Source organism: Haemaphysalis longicornis, unplaced genomic scaffold, assembly GCF_048455015.1.
Source record: "Haemaphysalis longicornis isolate Haplotype H1 unplaced genomic scaffold, Haemaphysalis longicornis Haplotype H1 scaffold_1, whole genome shotgun sequence".
NCBI lineage: Eukaryota > Metazoa > Arthropoda > Arachnida > Ixodida > Ixodidae > Haemaphysalis > Haemaphysalis longicornis.
Window position 1 is genome coordinate 232,453,283 of NW_027526203.1, and position 26,984 is coordinate 232,480,266.

Here is a 26,984-nt window from a genome sequence, read left to right on the forward strand (position 1 = left end):
CCTAAAAGGACAGGCAACTCATTTTTACGGAGTATAGGATCTGTAAAAGGGTTGCGAGTTGGGCGAGTTGGTAATTATGCATTGCGAAAAATAAACTGCGCGCAAATTAACGAGGAGAAGAACACATGAAGACGGCACAAGCGCACACTCGCAACTAGTTTATTATTGCACAATTCAAAGCTTTATATGCCCAAGCGCCCAATTGCCGCGCCCCCAATGCGTCACAGTTCTCGGCGCACTCAGCCGAAAATACTAAAAAACCATAACAACAAAACCACAAAACGAACTTTGAGGCGCACGAAAGGCGAAAAATCAGCAAAAATAACCGCATCATACATGGATTAAGACCCCCCTCCCACCCCCAACACGCATTCCCAGAAGCACCGAAATAGCGCTCTATGTGCGTCTAAATATGCGACTTCTCGATTAAGCAGGGCGATAGAGGGATGACTGACACATTCGGAACCAGCTTTTCTGATGTGGCTGGCTTCTACAATTTCTCGCGTCTGCTGGTTCTTATGTCGCAAAAGGATGGCTGTGCGCTCAAACACAGGGACACAACCAAGTCTGCATGCGCGGCAATGAGAAGATAAGTGGCTCAGGTCACGTTGAAAAATGAAAAAAAAAAATATATATACGGTACTTTTAGACGTCGTACGCTCGAGTTTGTGACAACGTACCCGTGTGCGGCTGTGTCCTGAAGTTCGGAGAAATGCAGGCGGGTTGTGTTATATTTCTCGTCTTGCATTACGCTTTCTTTTATATATTAGCGCCCTCTTCCCCGACCTCTCTACCTTCCTTACCGCTTCCGTCTGACTGCGCTGATTTTCGCCAGCACGAAGTAACCGTCACGTTGCTTTGAAACGACGCCACGCGCGACAAACGATTTTACCTCGAATGCCCTGTTACAAACCAGCCTACAAAAGAATGCTAACGCATTCCCCAAAACCCACAAACAAGTAAAATAATACGAGTGTGCGCTTTTTTCTTTGCCCGTGCGCGTACGAGCGGTGAGCGGCACGGGTACCCGGGTACTTCGCTGTTAACCCTATCCAAACGTTTGACAAACGCATCGACTGATGAAAGACCACTTACCAGCGAGCTGTCCACACCTGTCGCCGTATCCAAATGCTGTTTGCGGCCGTTCCTCGTGTGACAGGGGCACATGAAAATCTTTCCACCAAATGGCACTACTAGTCCTTCACAAATAAGAAAAAACGACGGCCCAAGGCGAGGCTTGAAGCTCCGGCCGCGCGGCCGCGCCGAGTCACCGGCCGCGCTGCGTTGATAGCACAGAGGTTGCATACATCCGGGCAGCCAGTCGCGCCGCCAGGGCAAGTTGAGTCGCTGCAGTCGGGTGCGTTGGCGCGCTGGCACGGGAATTTAAATCGTCTATGTATGCGCAAGCAAGCGAAGCAGATGAACATTGCAATTGTTTGCAACGGCGAGAACTGCCTCTTCGTTAGCAGCAGAGTTTGACAACACCTATCACCAAAATAAACAGATTGAGACAACACGGCCGCGCTCTCTGCCTGTGATCGCGCTGGTTGAAGCATCTATACGGGTATACGTACGGTATTGGTTTTGTAGCTGCGTGCAACCGTCGCGTCCTGCTTACTCGTTCTAATTAGCATTAGGCCGCGGTTGAAGTGCTGGTGCACGGAGACAACAGAAGACTAACATGGCGACCGCCCGCTTGAGATGATTACCTCAGATAGGGCGTTTATTGTGGACGTGGTAGTATACAAGGAACCGAACGCCATCTCACAAATGGTGTTAAGTCGTTCTAAATCCTCCCTTTTGCTACCCGGATGGGCAACGGTACTACCATGGAGGTTCGTCCACTTCTTTAGATCATGCCTAGGGAGTACATTTTTTGCTATAGGTACTTTTCAGGGCACATTACTTGATTAAAACTCCATTTCCGGCTAGTTTGCGTTTACAGTGTAGGAATCGGTGAAACATGAAAGTGAAACGTGCAGCGAAATCTGCAGCTGAGCACAATTTGCGCATCGGCGGCTGTCTTGTGGGTGTGCTTGGCGAGCGACGTCCTGCTGGCGGGTCTCTTCGGCAAAGGTGTACTCGCGTCATTTCCGTGGCGGATGTGACGTCTGTGAAATCTTGGTGTAGCCCGGCATAAAACACTTTCATGTTAAAATATAAAACCGGAAAACGAACAACCCTAAGTATAACGTACTCTTTACTACTAAAGGTTGCTTCCCCGCAAGAAGACCCTGTGTGCAGGGGTGCACCCTTTACAGGCCGCTTGCTTTGTTGTACTGGTGTCATTTCCGTGACGGATATGACGTCAGCAAAATCTTTGTGTATCTCGGAATAAAATACTTTCGTGTTAAAAGGGATACACAGGCGATCGTGATAGATCGTAAGCGGGCTGGAGCGAACGCTAATTAGCCAAAGCGTCGGCTACGATGGAAGGACGATATTTGCGAGTTAGCGGAAGTGCGCGCAAAAAACTGGCCAATGGCAGGTATCCCGCTGCGTGCCGCGTAAGGGCGGGATAACAGCTGACAGGGGATCTTGAATAATCCCAGGAACGAGGTGAAAAACTTTTCCGCGTAATGCCTGAGCCTTTGCTGTTCACGCCAAAACAATATTCTGCTTACATATCATTCAGCCAGTAACCCTAACGAATGTGCGTGTTTACTGACCATGTTCAAAGCGTGTTTCGGGAGCTCTTTCTTTAAGCATGCGAAAAAAGTCATTGTCGGATTCTAGTTAATTAAAGAATACGCCAGGCAACTCCTTTTCGTAGGCTCGTATAGTGAGCCTGTAGGGTTTGCGTTAGACCGCGTAAATGGGATCGGGGGTTAACACTGCGCCTTGCTGCTTTACGGCGCTCTGGTATGCTCTTTTATTGCGAAGAAAGGCTTAAATGACCTATTAAGCGAAAAAGCCGGCATCCGGCGTCAGGCGTCCGTAGTGAAAAAACGAATTTCCCGAATTTATCGTTTATTTGTTTAAGGATATATTGCAGGCCATAGGTCCAAGCAGGAGGGGCATAAAAGTGTGATAATCATATAAGATGCAGCACAGGACATAGTGCTACATGTGGCACGAATGAAATACAGCAAAAGGGTAAAACATTAGCAGTGGCTTAGCTCGGCTATGCCGGGATATACGTAGCGTGAGCTAAGGTTCAGCTGGTTATTCCTAGCTTTCCTGGTTGTCAAGGATTAGCTTGATTATCATGCTTACTGCTGCTTCAATGACACACACTCGGTATACGCATTATGCGACACATGTATATTTATCAAGCGGCTCCGGCGCAGCGGCACCAATCACCCCAGAGCTAAGCTGGTTCCACAGGCGCGCGCCGGTGTTGCTGCGACGCACGAGCCATCGGTTCCACACCCGGCCACCCCTCGCATGATCATCAAGTGGACCCGGCCGCCACGTGCGGAACAGAGGTCGGCGAAGACGCTGGACCCGTGGGGTGTGTGAGAGACGCCGGGCAGCGAGCAACGTTCTGTGCGCCGTGTGACGTCACTACTCCTCGCTCATGCGCAGCACGGCTCTCCAGGAGCCACGCGAAGTTGCTCAACCTCGGCCAGTGTAGCTCAGGCTACAAAAGCGTTGGTCTCCACGCGGCTAAACATTAGCTTTTAATGAATTATGAGACTTCAGAAATTGTTCCAGTCCTTTATAGTGCGTAAAAAAAATTAAACAGATTGGTAGTATCGAACGATGGTGTTGAAGACAGGGAATGGGAATGACGAGTGTGACGAGGAGCAAGCCGTTTCAGAAACGGACTCGAGTGTAGGGCAAGTTTGCGGCGAAGTAAGACGTACAGAAATTTAAGGCGAAGAAACTTTCACCTGGACTGCAGTGCTTGGATCCCGTTAGTTCGGATAAGCTCAGACAAATAATCCGTGCGACTATATTTGAAATAATTAAACCGAACAGCTCCTCTCTCAATGGTACCAAAATGGCCACCGCTTTAAATAGAATAAAATCCCATTTGAGGATCGTTTCGGATTTGAACTCGCATCTCAAGAACATTAGCCTAGCGCGTTAATTCGGCATAACATTCGCCTAACCAGTACCAGAATGACGCGACATCCCGATAGACGAAATCTCGCACCACCTGTCAGTGATGCCACAGCCCACCACCCGTTTTGTAAACTAGGCAATAAGTGGGGGAAGGAGAAGGTGTCATCATCGTCGCTGGTCACGGCGCGGCACTCTCTCGTTCTGCCTAAATCGTCCTTGCTTCAAAACCAGCCTCGTTTCTGAAGCATATTTTACGCAACACACTGCTTTGACGGTGACGCAAAGGGTACGCACTGGGACGTTCGTTTTCCAGCTGGGAGGCTTCAGGCACCTCCGCCACAAAATACTCGACTAAGCCTCTGACCATTTCACATTACAACAACCCTGATTTCTGCAGTCGCTAACACAGAAGAATCACCGCGATCGTCAAAACCGCCGGCGTAAATCTTCCCTAAACCCCGTCTTGTTCGAAGACAAGGTTGCACCATCGTCACGATCGCCACCGCTGTACTTGTGCATCGGGTGCGGCAAATTAGCACGGGACTCGACAAGCGATACCGACGTATACTTCGGGTATGGTTACTTACCTTACTCGCCGCGCTTTAACTTTCCTTTTATTTTTTTTTTTTACTTTTCTTCTAAGGACGACTGGATAGAAAAGTCGAATACGCTTTATATTAGCAAGGTTGCACTAGCGGGGAGCCCAGCTCTCGACTAGAGTTTCTTTTTATCTCTATATAGCTCCCTTACGGTAGATTTATAGTGCGAGAACTCTGTCAACAGTACGCTGTACCATCTACTAATAATAAAAACAATAACGCCACTGGCAGGAATAAAATCACCGCAAGTGTTTTACGGTTCTCGTAGTGGTACTCTGAGTGTCTCCGCAAAGGCGGTGGCATCCCACCGTCACCTTGACTGTATCAAAACCTTTGCACGCGGAATTACGTCATTTAATACAAATGAGTTATTTCTCTACCTTGCTTGGTAACTCATTCTTTGCACGCATACTCCAGTGAGAATGAAAGCGTTCCATAATCTGCTCCTCAAAGTGCACCATTCGTGCGGCTCCCTGGAGCCGACTCACTTTGGGAACTCTTAAAGGATATAATATCGTGCGGGAAAAGGCTATACCGCGCTACGGGATGGTTGAGTCTACAGAGGCGGGCGCGATCGCTTCGTGCTTTTGGCGTTATGCTTGGCGCGTTTCTTCTCTAATGCCTTTATCTGCCGCTTGTGCACCATCCGGAAAGAGGGAGCTTGCAGCCGGTGATGACATCCGGCCGGGCAAAGCGTGAAGTAATGGCCCGCGCGTGTACGGACGCAGCGTCTACCCTTCTTCCGCCCGCTACGCGAGACGACCCGACACCCGTTTCTCGACGACATTAGCTATATATCCCTGGCGAGCTCCTGTTTCGCGATTAAGATCTCGGCGGAATCGTGGCCCGGTTCCCGAACTGCTGCAAATAGGAGCCAGAATATGCGTCGGAAGTAACTAAAGTCCAAGAGCGGCGTAACAGGACTGCGTAGGTTAGCCGAGGTGGTATGAACTCGCCATTGACGGCCGCATGCGCGTTTGGCGCGCCCCCATGGTACAGCTTCACCAGAAATGTAGCATAATGATGAGGTTCCCTTCGCGCAAACAATGTTTAGTGCCAGAACGGGGCCGAAATCACAAGACTAATGGCGATGGAGGCAGCGGGCGGCACACACACAAGCTTTCCGTTCTTCCTCTTTTAGGAACCGGGACACGTGCATCTGGTTTCATGCTATGGCAGTGTTGACGGCATGGGCAGACATCCCCGCAGAGCCCGTGGTCTTTCAACGTTTTTGAGCTGTCTCTAAATCAATGGGCTGTGACACTGCAGCCCTCTCTTCTTAGACAAGATCGTATGGATGCAACGCTGCGTTCGTAGACAAAGATGATAGGCAGAATGAGATGGTGCAGTAAGTCGCGGTCAAAGTGGTAACACCCCAGTCTCGGCGCAAAGGTGAAATTTCTTGCTCTCACACTCCACGGAAAGTAAGGAAAGTTCTCCTTTCGAAAATAGTAGTCGGACTAGCCCCCGCTGTTTACGCCGTTGGATTCCTATTGGGCTGTCTAGGCGTTATTGCTTATTATCGCTCCCTTTTTATGCTTTATCGTGGCAGGTGAAGCGTCCTTCGGGACATTCGCACGCCTGAGGTGAAGTTACACTGCGGTTACTTTAAGTTATTGATTGATTGTAGAGTTTAACGCACCGACGCTACACAGGCGATGAGGCGCGCCTCAGTACAGGGCTCCGGAGTAATTTTGACCACCTAGGATCTTTAACGTGCGCTGAAATCTGAAACACACGGGCGTTCTTGCTTTTCGCCTCCACCAGAAAAGCGGCCGCTCGGTTAAGTTATGGCAATCAGTGGAGGATGTAGTACATTCTACAAGATGTTCGTGGGTTTTATTCGTAGCAGCACACCCTAGTGACCAATTAGTGCGCGTAAAGGACACATTTAACGAATAAAGGCGACATACATATGATATGACTGAATTTTTTTATGTGTGCATTGGAAAATTGGACCGCATTGAGTGGTGGTCTTTCAGCGTGCAGTGTGGAGAAGCATAATCATGATGCTCGTGTTGCCCCTGCGGAAGAAATGAAACACACGGAACAACAACGATGTTTTAAGAGCTTACCTGTCCGGCATAAAAATTGGTGCAACTATATTACTCAGGCTACGACACTGTTGTGTCGTAACCTGTGTAATATAGACCTCATCAGTTTGAAGTTTGAAGGAACACAGGCTAACCCACAGAAAAAGGAGGCAATATGCGATTTATCTTTGAAATCCTGAGTACACCAACCAACATATCGTCATGCCACCTCATCTGCGTTAGGGGTAAAAATATGTGGGGAATTAGCGAAAAAAAGTATACGAAATCTCGGACTTGAATTATCATGTACCTGATGATGAACACCCGAAATTTCCCAAGGAAACCTAAAATTTCCTGGTGGCAACTCTGACAAAATGGCGCTTGGTAGTAATAAAGGAAACGCGAGGGCTTTGTACACTGGAATAGGGGTACAATCCTCAAGCAACTGAATCGTCTTCCAGGACCCTTGGCATAGCGGTAATCGTTAAGAACGGACTACAATCTCTATGCTGACTTGTATGAAATTCACGGCACTCATATTTGCGCTCGAACAACATGGGAGCGCCGCGGTGCGCGGAAATGTAAAACTTCCTGTTTTTTTATTGCTCGGCGTTACGCGCCTCTTTCCTTATAAATAAAAAGCGCTCAGGCCTGCTTCTGTAAAATTTGCCGTTGCCACCTCGGAAGCTCGCCTGAAAGAAGCCCGAATCTTCAGTATACCTACGGCGCGAAGTCCAATGCAGTGCCCCACTTATTTCCCGAGTCAATCTCATCTCGGTATTCCAGAAAACTAAGTTCGTTTACTTCCCCAGGGGAGCGACTTTGTATTTCATAGCAGTAACTTCTAGCTTCGCGCGGTTTGTTTTCTGTGCGTTAGAATGCATACTCGGAAACGACGGCTGAGCCGCACAATTTCTTCCCCGGGGCAGGGAAAGGAGTTGAAGGAAATATTCCGCATTCGATCAATGAGGAATTGACAAGAAAAGACGGAAAACGGAACCCGCGTTTTAGAGTGTTGATTTATCTTAAAGGACAGCGCAGACAAAGAGATATAGGGAGAGAGGAATGAGTATTCATCGCAAATTGCCAATGTCTGATACAGTTATGTGTAAGTATTAAAGAGGCGCAGGCTATTGTCAAGCCGCTTACTGGTGAATTTTTCTCTGCCGCTCTTGACACCTACATTATGTAGCTACTGTATAAAAATCATTTTCTGTTATTTTAGTTTAGTTGAAATGAGGTGGCCGAACCAGAACCGAAACTGAACTAATCCGGAAAAACTAACGGTTACCAGTTTGTGCCGAAACAATTCAGTCATGTGCTCATAAAAAGGCGTGGCCAATCACATTTGGTTCCTTCCTGTTTCACCTACAGACTACGTCGAAATCCCTCACACATCTTCCCCTTCGAGTGGTAAATGACAAGAATATAAATGATCTACTCTCGATCAGCACATGGGGAGGGTGATACAACCGGTAACTCTGAAAGTCTGCGAAAAAGAAATTTATTTCACTGTACAGCCTTCAGATATAGCCTCTGCCGGGAATATGCGTCCATCCCACTAGTCCAGGAGCAAACAAGTCACAAGCTTTCTGCACGCGTCGGCAAAAGCGTAGACCCCAAAAAGTTCCCATTTGTGTCATTCCTCACCGGAAACGTGTAGATGCTGAAGAAACGTGTTTCTGCGCGTGGGAGGGGGGAGGGGATGAACATAAAGGCTACGCACGTGGTTTTAAGGGGGTGCGCATGTAGTTACCGAACGCGGGTAATTTTTGCTCTTCTTGAGCAGCCCAGTGATGAATGGGTAATCGTTGTTTCCTCAGGACACGTTTGCGCCTTTTTTCAGCGAAAACAAGTAATGGTGATAGATGTAGCACGATAAAATGTTACCACATGGAGCGCATTTTTTCTCCTCTTTGAAGAACCTCAATACCTCCTTCGTGACCTTGCAGGCATTGTGTACTTCGCCCTTAAAGAAAAGGCTGAGCCAAAGTAGATAAAAACATGATGTAAGGCAAACAATCACGGCCCTGTCCTAGTGTTTTAGCGCCAGCTCCGTATGTCTAAGCAAACGAAGCGCTGTATTGTTTTCGGGGATGCAAATCTGCCAATTCCTTCAATGTGCCATTACGCTACTACTCTCATTCCGGAGTAGGCGTGGTGGTGTCGCCAAATTCAAGACACTCCCTCCTTTCAGAAATACTTCGAGCTTCTAGCGTTAATTTGCGCCTATCAGCTAGTAATCGCATAATCTCTCCTTGGATTTCCCATGATAGTGGAAGGCGCGATTAAAAAGCGTAATTGAAACGTACCATTCGCCTAAACCGAGCAGCTGGTGACGGCGTGCAAATCATCCCGAGTGATCTAGCCGTTGAATTGATTGGCAGTGCATTTGCGCAATTTGCATCAGCACATTTCTGTTGTGTTGCTACAAGTGATTAAGAAAGCCCACAGCTGGTGTTTAAACCCGCCGCCTGTTAATGACCGGAGGGGCTCACCAATATGCAGGCTTAGCCCCAGCGGCTTTGTGCCTGGTGTGAGGCGCGATTTTAAACAGAGGGTGGTTATTTCAACAAAAAGAAAAAAACTAGCTCTCTTCTAGAGCTAGTTTGTTGGAATATTGGTTTATTTGTTGCAAAATAATTCCAACTCAAGACGAAATTCTTTCGAAAGTTGTTCCGAGATAAATTTGGAAACGCACAAACACTGGAAACACTGCGCTATGTAAAGTCCGCTGTACGACAAGAGGCAATCGTATGACAAGATGCGCGTGGACACCGCATTTCGGAGGCCAGACCGTTAGCTACCGAACAAGCTTAAAGGCATTATCCTTTAGTTATATTACGTAGTAAACGGTTACACTACGATCAGTCTCAGTTCAGTGGTCAATTCCACGTTGAAGGTGCTGGTTATGAGCAGTAGCTGCAGCGAAGACCCGTCACGCGAAGGTTATGAAACCCGGAACTCGTAGCACTGTGGTGCACACGTACGTTTCGCAGGCAGGAAGTACCGCAGTTCTTCCGAGAAAGTTGTCTCGTTGTACGTGCACTTCACGCTAATGGAAAGGAGACATAACGTCACGAACGTTTATATTTTGGCAATCCGGATCAGCCGAAATGACCATTAGCTTGCCTGTACGATATCCCTGAGTGGGCATAATGCACTCGGTTCCGTCATCACCGCCATCACTTCCGCAGCTGGTCGGCTGCGCTTCTCGTCGCGCTGAGCTTCGCTCTCCGGCCACTTCTGCTCCCACTTCTCCGACCAGCTCCTGCTCGTTGAGAGAGCGGCTGTAGCCAAGGCAGCGCATGGATACCTGTGAAGAGGGCACCACTCCCGTGAGGACATAACTGCTCTGAATAAAGAAGTTTCTCTCTCTCCCTCCTCTCGTCTTCTGCTCCTCTCCCGGCACAAAACGTCCTGCGTAATTCGATTCGACACTCAGGAGTGTTCAGTTGCACATTAAAGTGTTTTCGCAATCCCAATTCATAGTGCGTTCTTATGTGTCTTCGTTTCAAATGGTTATTATTGATATTGCAGCTGAGTTATGCACGTGCAGGAGCTGCAACAACTACGGTTGTTTATCAACTCGGATAAGGCTACACCCAGTTCTCCTGGCCTTGCATGTTACGTATATTCAGATGGCGTGAAGAGAATGAAATTTATTTTGTCGTTTCACTACAGTGTCCAACCTCTCTTTCTTTCTTCGCAGGGTCCGCGTAGAGTTCTACGTCAACGAGAACACGCTAAAGGAGAGGCTTCACCTGTACTTTATCAAGAACCAACGATCAAGTGAGCGTCTCTCTTTTCCTATTTTCCTGACCGCCTTTTCGAAGACGAGTATTCCACGTTTACATTTCTTCTCCCCTGTTTAGTACGGAACTGTCCGCGGGTGTTTGACATTTCGGTGACGGTTACCGCTGTTAGCCGACATTCGTTACGTCGTTTAGCAAATATCAAGCAAGAAATATTGCACAAAAACATTGCAACAAAATTTCTCTTTGATGCGAGCAATGGCAGATGTAAATGAATGTTTTGAAAACTAAAACAATGACATTTACGAGACATTGTAACGTTCAATTCATTTCATACGTTATGAATAACATGTGCATAGAAAATGTGTCTACGTTAAAATATATGGGTGTTCATTTATCTTGAAACCTTAAGTGGAATGATCACATTTATGCAGCTTTTTCTAAAGAACGTATTCCCGCCAAGTATTCCCCTAACTCCCAAGTATTTCCCAAGTATTCCGAAGTATTTTTCTCCCAAAGGGGGGGGGGGGGGGTAAGCAAGTATTCCCCCCTTTCCGTGGGGTTCAGTAGGCGACATTTGTATTTAGCAAATTAGCAAATCAGTCAAACAAACTTCTAGCTTACATAGCTTTAGTTCGTCCTAAGATAGAATAGGCCTCGTTAATATGGTATCAGACGTACCTAATTAACAGGCATATTTAATAATAAATCAGACATACCTAATAAACAAGCTCGAATCCTTACAGAATAAAGCAGCACGTTTTATTACTAAAAACTACTCCAGAACATCCACAATGACGACTATAAAAGAATCCCTCCAGTTACCCTCTCTAGAAAGAGAGAAAGAGAGAGAGAGAGAGAGAAACATTTAATGTACTGGTGAGTAGGAGGATGTTCTTAGGGCCTCCACCCTGTAAGAGGCATTCTTAGTCCAGGATGCCTTGGTGCTGGCTGGCTGTCCGGGCGCTTTATACCAGAAAATCGACGACTGATAGCAATGTCCTCTAGCTTCCACAGACTCAGTCATGACTCGGCGTCTTTTTCAGCATCCCATGTTAAGCCCGCACATCTCATTTTTCCACGACTCGATCATCCTTTCAAATTCTGCCCCGTGTTTGCACGCCCAAATCTTCTTCAATAATCACCTATATTTCTCGCTATTTATCACTGGAACAGGCTGGCACCACAAATTGTGTCTATTCAAGGTAATGATTCGTTTTTCAACCGATTGAAGGGCAGTTTCGACGCGCTTGTCTAAGAAACTTCGAATTTTTTGCCTTTGATAACACCAAGCGTACTTACATGCTTTTTACTGACTGTTTTTTTATTTCTTCTTGTATTCCTTCTTTTCGTTTTTTGCTAACCTCTTTACAATTTCCGAAATTGCGCTTGCTGTGTAATTGTGCTGAAGTGTTGAAGTATTTTTGTAACCTTCCCCCCCCATCCCATGTAATGCCCGCAAGGGCCTTTAGAGCAACTGAATAATAATAAAAAAGCACTGGAGTGATGCAATGAACTCAATTGAGAACGAGCTCACCATGGCATCAACAGGTTTTTCCAATCAATTTAATCAAATTGTCATACAATTTAATCCAGGTGCCAGCCAAATTAATCCAAGCGCCATCTAATTTAATCCAAGTGCCATCTAATTTAATCCGGGTGCCAGCGAATTTAATCCAAGTGCCAGCCCATTTAATGTGTTCGCCAACCAAATTAATCCATTTGTGAGAAGGTTGTTCAGCCTGGGCGGTATTCTCGTAGCTGTCCCTTTTGAAAACGTCCCTTTTGCGCCCCTTCCTCGTGATGTACTTCCGGTTAAGCAATGAACGTTGGCAGTAGGTTTTCCGCGCTTGCGTTACGTCACTTCCGGTTGTTTGCTTTTAGCCAATCAGGGCTTGCCAAAAGAGACACTTTTGAAAGGGACACAAAAGGGACAAAACTCGAGAATACCGCCCCAGGAGTGTTTTGTGCGAAATTAGGCGCAGCTTTGCGGACTTTGTTGCGTGTGGAGTGGTGAAAACGTTGTGTTTCCTGATACATTATGTGCAAAATATCTTATGCGCACAGCTTCATGGACATTTGCTAACAGGCGCAGACGAAGAGAGCGGTATTTTTTTATCCATTGGTGCAGCGGGCTGTGAGCTGATCGTCTGCGAGAGCCCCGTCGATAACTCACGTCAGAAGTATCGTCTGCTGCTCGGGTAACAAAGCCTTCAGAAGTTCCTTTGATACAAACACACTACTTAAAGGCCGTTTTAATTCTGACTTTTATTCAACGAATGCTTCTCTGCCGTGTTAAGTATCGTTTCCAAAATAAATTACGTCTGCTTGCGTAACAATACGCTGGCAACTCTGCTGGCGTAATAATACGCGTGCCGACGATACTTCTGACAATCTTGCCGACGATCAGCACACGGCAGAGGCACACGGCACCAATGGATCAAAAAATATCGCTCTCTTGGTCTGCGCGTGTAAGTTAATGTCCCTTAAGCTGTGCGCATAAGATATTATGCAAATAAAAGATCAAGATCGAAACACTACGTTTTCACCACACCACGCGCAACTAAGTTCGCAAAGCTGCTCCAAATTTCCCACACGACACTCTTGAACAATTTTCTGACAGCTGGATTAATTTGGTGGGTGACCGGATTAAATTGGTTGGCACTTGAATTAAATTCGCTGGCACCTGGATTGAATTGGCTGGCGCCCGGATAAATTGGATGGTGATAGGAATAAATTGAGCGGTAAAACCTGTATAGAAGCACTGTGATTCATTCTGGGAAATGAGTACAACAGCCAAATAAAAACAGGTAGAGTCGAAACAAGAACGTATCCTGTTTGTGTGCCTTCGCTTATCCCGTCACCTCTTTACATGCGCTGCTAATTTTTGGGTTTACTGAGTTACTGCCCCAATATTCGTTTGTAGTTTAAGTGGTTGAACGCTGTTTCCGGCCATGAAACAGTCTGTGTGTACACGAACGCTAACAACAAATTTAAAACGGGACATTTTTTTCAGGCCCTTCGAAATGCGTAAAATGTTTGGTCCTCATTGGGCATGCGTGCGTGCGCGACTTTCTTTCAATACTTTTTCCGTATGAGTGAGAAGCAGAGCACCTACGAAAGTGCATACTTGCTGCCTGCTGGGCTTACGGTGCTCTGGACCGAGGATAAGTTGCTGCCGACGGTTTCACAGTAAAAAGCTGCCCCGTTGCTCTATGGCACCTAACAAGGAAGTCCCAGAAAGGCGAGTGCGTAAGGGTCGATAAAAGTAATCTGTCATTATTCAGCTCCCGTATTGCTTTTTTCTGCAAGCATGTCGTCTGCACTGTTTATTGCTTGACTGTGGGTATGGTTATTTTGGCTGTTATTAGCTTATTTATATTGGATAAAAATGTGGGGCAGCCACGTGCTTCTGCACGAAAACGCTTTATGGTTCACCTCCCCCATCCCCTTTTCCGTATCGTTCGGCCCAATCAAAGACAGGTATTCAGCCTCCGGTTCACTCAGCGCCATACGATCATCAGTTTCGAAGTTTTAGCGTGTACTACAGTCGTCTATTCATGTCTGGCTCATTTAAATATTGCTTTTAACACACTAGTACGACCTCCTTATTGTGCTGATCGTTAAAATAACGAATGCTCCCACAATATTGGGTTGATCGTAATGTTGACAGGTCCGTATTTATTATCGTCTACTGTCGAATCGTTCCGGTGTCGTGTTCATTTTGTTACCGCTCTCGCGTTCCTGACATTTCTTCCGTTGAAGAATGACACAAGTTTTTGTGTAGCGCACATTGGGCGGAATTCTCAAAAGGTACAGTGGCACATGGCCGAAAAGAATCAATTCTCTGAAGGCACGCCGTGCTCCAAATTCCCTTTTTCTCCACTGATCCGAACGCCGGACAGAGACAAAAGCCCACAACTGCCGGGACGCGCTGCAGACTCGTAGAATTGATTTTGCGTTGTCCGGCAGCTAAGAGCGAAGGCAAACAAAAGTTTCCACTAAAAAATGAAAAATAAAGGAATTTGTACAGAAGGACAGCAATCTGTTTGCGGCCATTCAAACACGGCTAGCTGTCGCACCGTCATTGAGGGTATAGTCGAAGTTTCTCAGTCATTATGAATACTTTGTGCAGCTTTGAGTTGCGTTGACAATTGTGCTGACCCATGACGCCCGTGAGTAAAAAGCCTTACACTGTCCTGTCTCCCGTATGAAACCCTTTTGGGGACCGTTGTGGTGCCCTCTAGTGTTCCGCAGCTAATTCTAGAGAACTGCTACAAATTCCGGCACGGTGGCACGCCAAAATTCCGGCATGCTGGCAAGCTGGCCAGCAGTTCAGTAGGCGCACGCTGTGAATATGCCAGGCTTGTGCGGGGGCGCACTCTCGAAACCAATAACTACTCACGATTACGGCTATCTGCGTTTGAAAAAGCTCCACAAGGGATATGGTAAACTTTGGATGGTTCACTGAAGTGAGGGCGGAAAAAAAGAGTTGGGAACTGGTAGCAGGGGCGCGGTAATATCCGATTTGAACCGAGCCTCCGTGAGCAGGGTGGGAAAATCTACATCAATATCCATCAAGAATGAAAGCAAAGTTATCTTATTTTATGATAGAGAAGGTATTAGGATAAATACAAAAGGCGGCCAACTTTCCCCTGGAACATAATTTAGCAAATCGGCGTTCCACAAATCTCTGATATGTGGTGTCCTGAAACGGTAACATGTCCGTGGAAAGTCGACATACTCAAGCCTGTGTGCAAATATTACGTTCTTACAAACTCTACATAGGTTATCCATGGAGTCAGTAGACCCGCCATCAGCCGCGGTAGATTTTCGTTCCAATTAGATGGTATGCAAATGGCGCAAATACAGGACAAGTGACACAGACAAGTGCAGGTTACTAAAAACTGAAATTTATTTTTCACCGTGCAAAATTTAAAGGATACGAAGAAAAAAATTATTAATATTTGCATGTGCACAATAAATTTCAGATGTTAGCGCCCAACTTTGTCTCTTCACCGGTCCGGTCTTTGCGCTGTTTCCATATCTTGCCTAATTCGTACCAACTACCCCAACTCCATCCATTGGTTCTAATATTTGCCAATTCGCGTGCGCACGTGCCACCAGTCTGATTCTCGCTTTCTTGAAATGACCAAGGACATTACTCGTTCTCAGGTGCTTGTTGTCTAAGACGGGAGCGCTGTTACCAATGGGAGAGGACCTACCGGTACCCTGGCTTGTTTCGCCGAATGGTCAAAAAGGAGCCAGTAGCGGTGCCCTTTCTTGCGTTTGGGGGCTCTTAAGTTAGGCAGTGATGTGGAAATGTTCAACATGACGCCTGGACACGCAATGGCGTGTTTCCAAGTCATCCGCAACGCTGTCTCTCCGATGGTGGGGACCATCTTTATAACCCTGAGGCAATCCTAGTATTCTGCTCAACTACCCCGTTATGTTTTAGATCGCACTTGCGGGAATACTGATATCTATGCAACCTGTTTTTCTGCGCGTATTTGAAAAGCAGAAAAACATTATACATTTTCAGTATACCATTTCACAGCCCTGCATGCGCAGCTGTTCGTTTTATGTTTCCGTTTGCTTATTTTCTGCGAGAGCGGGATCTTCTCTGAAGTTCTGGAAATCCTCGTTTACGAGGGCGGTGCTTTTGCCAATTCCATGAATTTCCGCCCCCATATGGCGCCTGCCGGAAGCACTCGCAGTTTTCGCCATTTCGGCCATTGCAGGAACAGTTCTGACGTACAATACAAGGCGTCAATCAACACTTGCGTACCTATCGGTAACAACGACGGTGCTCTTGAGACTGACAACGCTTTTTTCCCCAACAAACTTGTGCCATTAGATGATACAAGATTTACAGCTGGTCTCAAGGAGTCATTCCAGCTGCAAAAGGCTTACTGGGTGGCTATCACTATTGGAGAAAAAGAAGCGTGGTCCACTGAGTGCCTATCTGCAGACGGCGCCTTAACAGGGCGGTGGTGTTCTGGGCAATGCTTCCGAGGCTCCAGGTTGGCCCAGAGGGAGACAAATGTACATTTTCGTGTCATCGCTGTCTAAGGGCACAGCAGCTATCCCATAGACACCTTTCCATTTCAGATGAGCAGAGATGCTCCGCCTCCTTTCTTGACTGTTGAGAAGATTCGAAGATGATTGATCTCTGAAGCCACTTTCTCCGCACATAATTTTGCGCTCTCACGAAGCAGTCCAAAATAGCAACAGCTAAGAGGTATTTATTGCATAAGTGTATAGCGACCGACGGAAGCGCGCTTCTGTCGGTCGGAAGCGCCTGATCGGAAGCGCGGAAGCCTGTCATGCGCCTTTTTTATGGTGCGCCACACTGAAACTGCGCGTTCTTGCGGCAGCCGCGAGAAGTGCACCTCGACAATTGAGCGACCACCTCTCGCTAATGTGTGCGGTATTTTACATGTACGGAATGCGGACGACGCTCTGAGTAACATTTCACGCGAAAGGCGGGGCCTGCATGGCGTTTGGCATTGCGGGAGGTCGCATAGAAGGCCACACTTTTCTGTAAAATTGAAGGTAACGCTTTTTATACACCAAGTACTCTCCCTCACACGCCGTGCTTGGTCATTCAGGTGTACTGCGGGAAAGCAGACTTGTAGAGGATTTTTAGTGTGCAAAAAGCCTTTCTTGAAAGCCCTAGGCCGGATTGACCCTACAAACAAGAACAAATTGGAATAATATTTATCACACAGCAGAATACTTCATAATGTCTCGAGTTGCAGAGTAAGGTCAAACTTATAAATCATAAAAAAAATTGCAGAAACTCTGAAGTAGGAATGGTCGAATCACTGCTTAAACTGCTCTGCTGTAGATCTAGCTCCTTTAAACTAGGCTTTACTACTGCAGACATCCACTGCTGAGATGACATTTTTCTAGGCGCCATATGAGCAAAGCAGAAGGCCTAAGGGTCTTTCACTAAATGCCTGCATCTTGAGACCTCATTCATCCGTACACGACTTTATATATCAAGGCACCTTTAAAGTCGGCGTTACTGCGAAATAAACAAACGCTTTGGTGGTACAACATTTTTCACCGTAGGTATAAATGTCTGATGTCAAAGTATGATGGTGGCCCAAGGACATTTTCTTAAATATCGTAAAGGGACCCTGCAACACTTTCGATAAACACTTTCACTCTTTCCTTCGCGTCTGAAAGCACTGCAAAAGCTATAGTTTTCGCCAGCACGGGAGCGGCACTGCGGGATTTACTTGTAGCAGCAGACACGCCTTCCGTTTCTGCTTTGTTTTTGTGGCTTTGTTTGTAAGGTTGCTATTGAATGCGTTCATTGCTGCAACTGAAGGAAAACCGGCCAAAAGCCGCTACATGGTCCTAATGACGTAATTCGAGCGGTCGAAGAACGCCAAGACCGGGCAAGAAAGAAATATCTTTTGAGCGAGTTTCCAAGTTATCTGATGGGCCGAAAGGAGTCATTTTTGGCTGAGGTACTTTGCGACCCCCTCATATAAGTACAGAGTGTATCGGGTGACTGCGTTATTGAAGCATTTAAGATTTCAAAAAAAATTACGCCCACCTCCCCTCGCGGGAACCCTGGTGTGATGCGACGCTGAAGGGGGTTCCGTTGGGTGTTTCCGTTGGGTCGATTAGTCGAACTGCGTGAAACGCGTAGTGAACGTGAATTGCGTTTCAATCACATCGTTGGGTTCCACGCGAGGGGATTCGGCGCAAGCGCAAGCGCGGGCGACCGTCGACTGAGAGACCGGCCGGAGCGCGGCCGGAGCAGCGCACCCGAAGGAGAGGAGACCGCGGAGAGAGAGAGTACTGCACATGCGCACAGCGCGCAGCACCGCCCACCGGCGGAGTGAGAGTGCGCTGCGCCACGCGCCCGCAGACGTTGGGCGAGAGCGTTCGCTATCGGAGAGAGGAGAGGGGGTGAGCGGAGGAGAGACGCAGCTGTGCGGACGCGGACAACGACGACGCAGGAAGGACAGGGCCGCCGGCAAGAGATGCTCCTCTCAGCGTCGCATCTAAAAAGTTGAAAAAAGTGTTGCAGGGTCCCTTTAAACTTCTCTCCTGTACACCGAGCCCCTTAAAGGGACACTGAAGTGAATTTGTCAAGCTCCCGTTTTTGCTTGCACTGCGTAGACTGGCTCAAATTAGCACACTTTTCATCGTTTATCCGGTTGACAAATCGGTAATTATTTTACAAAGCGCGAAAGAAGAAAAACTACCATGCGCGGTTTGGGGCGGCCGCACCAACTAAGGCTGTGACGTTGGGAGGAGGGGCGCCGTGATTGGACGATGCCCAAGGTTAGCAATCACACAAGTTTCGGTTTCGGTTTCGGTTCTGTAAAACATAACCAATGGCGTTGTTGGATGGGCATTCTCAATATCTCAGTAATCATCGTACCGCGCTTCTGCCATGTTGTCGACTGTAAAATGCACAAGATAAGCCTCCTAGGACGGCTCGTAGTCGTAGCATTCACTAGCCGAGACTTACGCAGTGTATGAACGCCCTCCGCGTACCCGCAGACGCCCAAATGTCATGCGCTTTTCCCCCATATTTGGAGCTTGCCTCCCTCATGCCTGTATCGTAAAAAGCGTGTTCTCACCAGGCCAAGGGTCTGTTCATTCTGGCCTGTGCCCACTGCCTGCAAGCAGTCGGTGCTTATGGCAACAGCACGCCAACGAGAACTCGCTAGCGCGCCAGTGCCAGCCTGCGCGTGTTTTGTGAACTAGTTCGTGTAGCCATGAACGTTGCGGCCCAAAAAAAGGTGAACTCAATATAGAAAACATCTGCGGAAAACAAAAAAGTTAACTTACAAAAAAAAAAGCACGTACCCGCGGGGATTCGAACTCGTAACTTGCAAAACAATTGCGGTGACATACCTGGCGCCCCAGACCACTGAGCCACGAAGCGGGTTTTTTTTTTTTTTTTTTTTTTTTTTTTTTTTTCTGAAACAATAACTTTATTTACACATAAATATACACGTCATGCCGAGTGTTACACATGGTTCAGGAGCAGGTCTGACAGTGGATGTGTCGGTTACATGTTTGGCGGGTAAGGTGACAACGAACGTGAAACCAGGAGAAGCAAAAAAAGGGGCAAAGAGACACGAAGCAAAAATAGGAGGACAATGAGAAACAGAAGCACAGGCTCTACAAAAACAAAGGCTAAAGGAATTGTGTGTGTCCTATGGCTGGCGCTATCTCTCCTGTTTCTCAAAGGAGGACTTGGTCAACGTAGATACGCTGGCCCGTTGAACGCTCCAGCGCCCCCCCCCCCCCCTTTTTTTTTTTGGCTTAGGCTTTTCCCTGCCTGCGCCTTTCCTCATTTGTTTTGTAGCGCTTCAGCGCATGGCTGCCTCGGGCGAGCTTCCTTCGCAGTTCCAGGTCGCAGTCAGATGTGCCCAATGCGCTGACCGTCCATTGGACCTCCCGCAGAAAGTGTCGCCATGCGGGTTGTGGGTGGAGGGCGCACTCCACTGCTTCTACCCTCGCTTTCCAGAGGGCGTGTAGTCCGATGGCTAGGACACAATCACGGAAAGCGTGGTGCTCTGTGTCCGCGCACAGGAACTTGAGGCCCGGCCAAGTGATGTTCCACGACGTTCTGAAGCACGATTGTATTTCGTGCCAGAAATACGTCGCCGTGTTGCAGTCAAGGAATGCATGTTCTGCGGTTTCCGGTTTGCCACACAGGAGGCATCCGGCGCCCCAGGGGAGGAAGAAGCCCCGCTCCTGCTGACGCGCCATGACTGGCAACACTGCCGCGTGGAAACGGAAGAAAAAATCTTTTGTGCCGACTGGGATGGGGGATTGCCTGACTCGCTTGAGAACATCGCCTCCACCATGAGGGACCGGTGGCTGACGGTACAGGGGTGGTGGCAGTGTCTGAGCAACTAGGTCCCAGTATAACTTTCGCGGCTTCACAGCGAGCAGGTATTCCCAAGAAAAACGCGTCTGAAGTGAAGCCACCGCGCTCGCTATCTCCCTGTAGAACCCGGTGGTGCGAGAGCCGTGATCGACAGGCGCTGATGTGGCAAGCCACGGCCGCAAGTGAAAGGAGCCCATGCATTGGATGGCCGCCTGAAGAAACGGGTCGACCTGGTCGCGGAAGAAAAGGAAGCGCTGGACTACGAGCTTGAGTTCTGCGTTTATCAGTCCAATGCCACCCCCCTCCACGCTCCAGAAGAGATTGGTGCGGCGCATGGGCTCGTATTGCGACCGCCAAACGAACACTGCCCACGACCGGTGTAGCCTCTGTATCGAGCCGGCATCGATGGTGGTAATGCGCGCTGCGTACAGAATTGCGGGGTAGGCTACCATGTTGCACAAGAGGGACCTTGCATAAATGGATATGTTACGGTTCCTCCAGGGGTGAAGCTTCCATTCGGCCGCGTCAACTTTTGATTTCCATCGAGGCGCCACCGCCTGGCCCACTCCGATCTTTACCCCTAGATATGTCTCAACGCGGTCCGACCACCGCATGTTGAAGCACTTGCGCGGCTTCCTTTCCCAGCACCCCAACCAGGCTCCCTCGGATTTTTCAAGGTTCAGCTCTGCACCGGAGAAACCGCAGAACTGATGTGCCAGTCGGAGTACTTCTCCGGCTTGGGCAGCTGTTGTGCAGATAAGGGCAACGTCGTCGGCATATGCCAACACTCGGAGTTCCCGTCCGCCCATAAAGAGTCCTTCGATTTTGGTGGACGCAGCGACCATGCGACACAGCGGCTCCAGGTAAAGAGCAAAAAGTAGTGGAGACATTGGACAGCCTTGGCGGACAGAGTTTTGTACCATGATGGGGGTTCCTACTTGCCCATTAACGATTATGCTCGTCGTGATTTGAGTGTAGCATATCTGGATCCACTCCATCATGGTGTCTCCTACTCCGCAGTGCCTGAGGAGTGTGAACAGGAAAGGCCGTTGTACCCTGTCGAATGCCTTCCTAAGGTCGAGCTGTAGCACAGCCAGTGGTGTTAACCCTAGCTCTCCCGCCTCACAAGCGGTCCTCATCCAGTGAAGGTTGGAATTTATTGTTCGCCCTTTGAAGCCGCAAGTCTGGTGTGGGCCCACCACCGTACTAAGGGCCGTTTCGAGTCGATGAGCCAGTATCCGAGCCAGGATTTTGTAGTCTGACGACAAAAGGGAAATCGGGCGGAAATCGGATGTGCTTGGAATTGGACCGGATTGTGGTGTTTTCGGCAGGAGGACCAGGTGGCTATTTCGCATGGAAGGAGGAAGTAGCTTTTTGTGCATTGTGTCCTCGAAAACTGAAGCGAGTATTGGACTTAACCATTTTTGAAAAGTCATGTAAAATTCTGAGACAATCCCGTCTGGACCTGGGGACTTGTTTCTGGGTAGCTGTTTGATTACGGATTCTACCTCCGCTGCAGTTATTGGAGAGTTAATTAATTCTCTCAAATCCTCCGATATCTTTGGGAGCTCGCTCAGAACTTCCTCGGGCACGGGGTCTAATCCAATCTGCAAATTAAACAGGCTGGAGTAAAAGTCCTCAAAGGCGCTTGCCACTTCACGCGGTCCCCGCGCGAGCTGCCCTTGGTGTTGAACCTCGGTGATGTTTTTCCGGGTAGCGTTCTCTCTCTCGAGCGTGCGGAAGATTTTCGAGGGCTGTGCCTCCTGCTCAACTCTCTGCTCCCTGCTGCGGACCAAGGCACCCCAGTAGCGATGTTCCAGTTCATTGAAAAGCTCTTTTTTAGTTACGCGGATGTCCTCGCGAAATTCCCCAGGCCTCTCTTCATCCGCCTCAATGAGGTCTCGGAGCGTTGACATGAGGCGGTTTTGGGTAGCTCTACCACGCGCGGCCTCTCGCCTGCCTATGGTAGTTGCAACTTCTTTGATTTTAGTTTTGAAAGATTCCCACTCGCTGGACCCTATCGTGCGGGTTCCCAAGCATTTTATTTCTTCCCGCACGCGTTCTACGAATTCTGGGTTTTGCATGATGGATGCGTTCATTATCCAACGCGGATTTAGTTTGCCATGCTTTTGGTTTACATCGTACCTAATTTCACATGTCACTAAGCCGTGGTCAGACAGTGGGACGGGTGTCACGGCGTAGTCTTGTATTCGTGAAAGTAAGTCTCCTGAGACATAAAACCGGTCCAGCCGGGCCTGAGACACACCACTCCATCTGGTGTATCGTGGGGTGGCCCACTTCCGTCCCGAGGCCGCGTCGGTCAGGTCACAGTCACGAACTACTGACTTTAAAATTCGCGACGAGGCATCGGTGCTGCTGCACCCACCTGCTCTGTCACTTTTTTCCGTCACACAATTAAAGTCACCGCCAAATATAACCGTGCATGGGACATTCAAAAGAGGGCGGGTGGCGGTGAAGAGCTCACTTCGTGATGGTGGGTCATTGGGAGCGTACATGCACAGGAAACGGGTGAGTTCCCCTCCCACAAATGCGTCCACTAGGCTGAAGCGGCCATCTTTGCCCAATTCGCAGTCCACGATTTTGACCGAATCATTTTTCCTAACGAGAATGGCTGCGCCGCCTGCTCGGGTCTCGGTCAGGGTGTGAAAACACCAGAACTGATTGCCGAACAGGCGTACAAAATTTTTTGCATCGTCTGGGTTTCCGATTTTTGTTTCCTGAAGAAAGGCTACATCAATTTTTTCCTGATTCAGAAGTTCTAATAGCCAAAGTCTCCGTTTAGCGGAGACGAGGCTGACTACGTTAAGCGTGGCTAGTTTTAAAAAGATTTGGGGGAGGCTCATTGTGGGAAAGGCGCTCACCTCGACTGCTTTTATCTCGGTTTCTCGGGGTTCCTTGACCCGCTTTCTCCCTGGCCGGTGTTGTTTCCAGCCCTGCCGCGAGCCTTTCGGCGCGTCACAATTGGGCTTTCAGGTTCTTTGCTGTCTTCCTGGGAGTCCACGGCGCCGGGACCCTCCGGTGGAGGGGGCGTTGGTTGGATTGTGTCCACGCAATCTCCTTGGTCCACGCACGGCAAGGGGTCCTCCGGCGGTGGCTGCTCCTCCTTTCCCTCTCGCTCCTCTCCCGTCGCCTCCTTGACCTCCTCGGGGTTGCTGCATTCCTCTGCTGCGGGGACTTCGGAGGCCGGCGGGGGAGATGTAGAGGGGGGCGGGCTGGGCCCGTCGGTTGGCGTTGCATTGAAATCTGCTGCTTCTTGATCTGCGCTGCTCATCATGGCCGCCATGTCGTCCGCGTCCATGTATTCCTCCAGCTGAGGCCGTGCGGACGCTCGCTGCTTGACTCTGGCGGCGTACGAGACCGTGCAGTTTGCGTGGTCGTGGCCGAAGGAGCGACACGAACGGCACCACGGCGTCCTGCAGCTCCTACGATAGTGTCCGGTGTGGTAGCATCGAAGGCACAGTGCTGGCCTACCCGCTACCTCTATCAGTATGGGGCATCCCTGCACGGTCGCCTGGTGCGGTACGTCCTCCAGCGACGTGGGGCTGGACGGGATGATGTGATACACCCTGCTCGTGCCGGTCATGTGCGCGAGCCCGGGTTTTCTCCAGCCATCACGCTCGACTCGTTGCACACGGCCGAAGCGCTCCAGCTGCCGCACGATCAGTTCGTCAGGCACCCTCGGTGGAAGCCAATGCACCTTAACGGCGACTTCACGTTGGTTCGGGTTGATGACCAGGCATCGCCTTCCCTTCACCACAATCTCGGTCCGTGCTGCCAAGGCTTCCATGTCGTTCTCTGCTCTGAAGGTGACCATCCATACGTGGTTGTATTGAAAGGGGCCGAGACACTCGATCGCCCTCAAGTCCGTGATGTTCTCGAGGGCAGATGCGAAGTCTTCGACCCCGTAGGGCCGCGCCGACGGATCTCCGTGTAAGAACAGCGCGTTCTCGCTGAGCTTTCCGGTGGGGAGCGTGGGCAGAAGGGTGCGGTAGGCGGACGGGCCGGCGGACGGTGACGGCGGGTCACGGGAAAACCGGTCCGGCGCGGCTGCGCCGGTCGCCTGTGGGGAGCTCTCGCTGGACATGACCTTCCCCGACGAGGGCTGGGGAGAGACTGAGCCACGAAGCGGGACGCGGAGGACTTGCTAATATAGGGTATATATTGTACAACCGGTTTACACTTTTATTTAGTTTTGGCATTTCAAGCAGCTTAGGTGACTATTTGTTGTACTGCGATCGTGCAGTAAGCGTCGCCCGAGTTTCCACAGTAGCTCACGTCTAGCAATTGCATTTCGTATACGGAAAAGCGTTCGCAGATGCGTAGTCGTGCTGCTGACCGCTGTGCTTGTTCGCCCAGCGCAAAAAAGTGCTTCCCGCGCCCTAGTTTTACGCTGTACGGTACAAATATCAGTTGATTTTATTTCCTTAGTACCTATATTGACTTCGCTGACTCTTCTCCCGCCTTCAGGAGGCCTTATATTTTCCTACTGGGGTACCAGTCAGCGAAGCGTCGCATGTGCGCTTGTGCAGCGCTTGTGTGAAGCGACCTTGACTTGGAGCTAGATACAGTGTACAAACAAACCAAGTAAAGAAAGCCACATTCTTCCATTCACAAACGTGTCCTGGCTTCGTTTCAACTAAGCGAACGAATTGCGACCTAGCAATTTTTTTTAACCTCCTTGATTGCGACGACCCGCCGGCGGCCGGCGGACGAAACGCTGGGCCGACTGACTCTGTCGGCCGGGGAGCCGTGCAGTAGCGCAGCCGTGGCGCAGCCAATTGCCAGCTCATCCCCTCCTGACGTCACACGAAAACGCCACAGAAAATGGGCGAGCGTAAAGAGAGGAGGACAGCATTTTCGAATTAGTTTTTCTACTAAATAAAATCGCGTAAACGCGCCTAGAGTGGTCGAAACATGGCCTGGGGACTCCGGACTACAATTTGCGCTAGTAATCCCGCAATGTTTGCATATCACTTCAGTGTCCCTTTAAAAGTGGGCTTCACTACTGGTGACATGCATGCTGAGAAGACATTTTTCAGGCGCCATATGAGCGAAGCAATCAAGGCCTAAGGGTCTTTCATTAAATGCCTGCATCATGAGACCTAATGCACCATACACGACTTTATATACCAAGGCACTTTTAAAGTCGGTGTTACTGCGAAATAATAATAAAAAAACGCTTTGCTGGTACATTTTTCACCGTACGTATAAAACTTCTGATGTCAAAGAATAAAATGCTTGGTCATCTAAAATTATAAGAGACCCCTCCGAGGGGTACCTCAGCGGATGCGAAACATTCATTTGGAGTTGGATTCTGATTGTGCTTGTTGATTCGTTGTGCTGGATCGCAAGGAACCGTGCCTGAATATTCGAATTGATTAGGAAACTTTCTATTGTCTTTTTTTCTTTTCATGGTTCTTGATGTTTTATTTTTTCCTTTAAAAAAGGCTTTTGTGCTGTGCAATTCGTTGCCATTTTTTTCTTTAGGCTGCACAGAGTAACTACGTTTTTGATATCTCTGCTTGTGATGAGTGCGTATCACTGTTGTATCCGTACTTCAACAATTATGCCTGTATTCGCACTTGCCCAAGCTGCCACCGTTCATTAAAGGGCCGGGAATCCGTCAAGCTGCGCACGCAGCTTTTTTCCTACGTCCTACCAACTCAAACTGAAGAAATAAAAGAACTTCTTCGTACTTTAAAGGAGCCATGAAGAGAAAACACAAGTTTGGTTCATTCAAAAGATTGCCTCGTTAGAATCATACTGCCACCACGTTTAACGTAAACTTCGCTCAAATAAGCTACATAATTAGAAAAAAAGGGAATGGCCATGCGACCCACTAGCTTATTTCCCGCAACAGAACCTATGATGTCATACCAGACAGCTCTGCGATTGGCGGAGGGCGGTAAAAGCAAACGCAAATTGGGCAGAGCTTATAAGCTTGCTGAACGAGCTATTTGCGCTTAAATTTATGGCACATTCTTTTTATATCAGTAAGAATGGTGGGACAAACAGTGGAAGCAGTGGAAACAGTTGCAGCATTTCATGTATGTGCAGGATAAATACAAGGCTGCACAGTTTTTCAGCGATGCATCGAAAACGTTCACTGCAGTGTCTTGTGCGGCGCATGGGCCGAATTTTGAAGCATATAGAACAATGAATGAAAAGACAAGTATTTTTACGGCAGAAGCATATGGCATTTTTCTTGTTGTAACTCACATAGTTGAACATCATATTCCTAAATCCATCATCTATACAGATTCGCTGAGTGTCGTCCCTACATTGTCATCCGGAGAGTCCTCGAAAAACCATGTATTTAACCTTGTCTTGAAATCAATTGTGCTGGCATATTCTTCAAACCTTGAGGTGACTGTGTGTTGGGTGCCAGGCCACTCTGGCATCGGCGGAAATGAACTGGCGGATGAAATGGCCGCCAATGCTGCACTCCGAAACACAGTAGACATAACAACACTACCTTACACAGACCTCAAGCCACATATAAGACACTTGCGCAGAACATGCAAACACACTGGAATGAACAGACAGACAACAAACTACATGTAATAAAGCCACAGTTGGGACGGTACACATCTGACTCACATAACAGACACATGGAAGTCGCCTTGGGTAGGCTGCGGATAGGGCACACCCATGCAACGCACTCGTATCTGCTGACGGGGTCTCCAAGACCCCA

General features: G+C 48.6%; 1 protein-coding gene across 1 annotated transcript in view; it reads left to right on the forward strand.

Moving 5' to 3' along the window:
* Nucleotides 1-26,984, forward strand: part of LOC144158184 (potassium channel subfamily T member 1-like) — a 500,316-nt gene that overhangs the window by 244,938 nt on the left and 228,394 nt on the right. Inside the window, exon 2 of the mRNA XM_077688878.1 lies at nucleotides 10,356-10,435. Coding sequence (XP_077545004.1) covers nucleotides 10,356-10,435 — 80 coding nt within the window. The remainder of the gene's footprint in view (nucleotides 1-10,355; nucleotides 10,436-26,984) is intronic.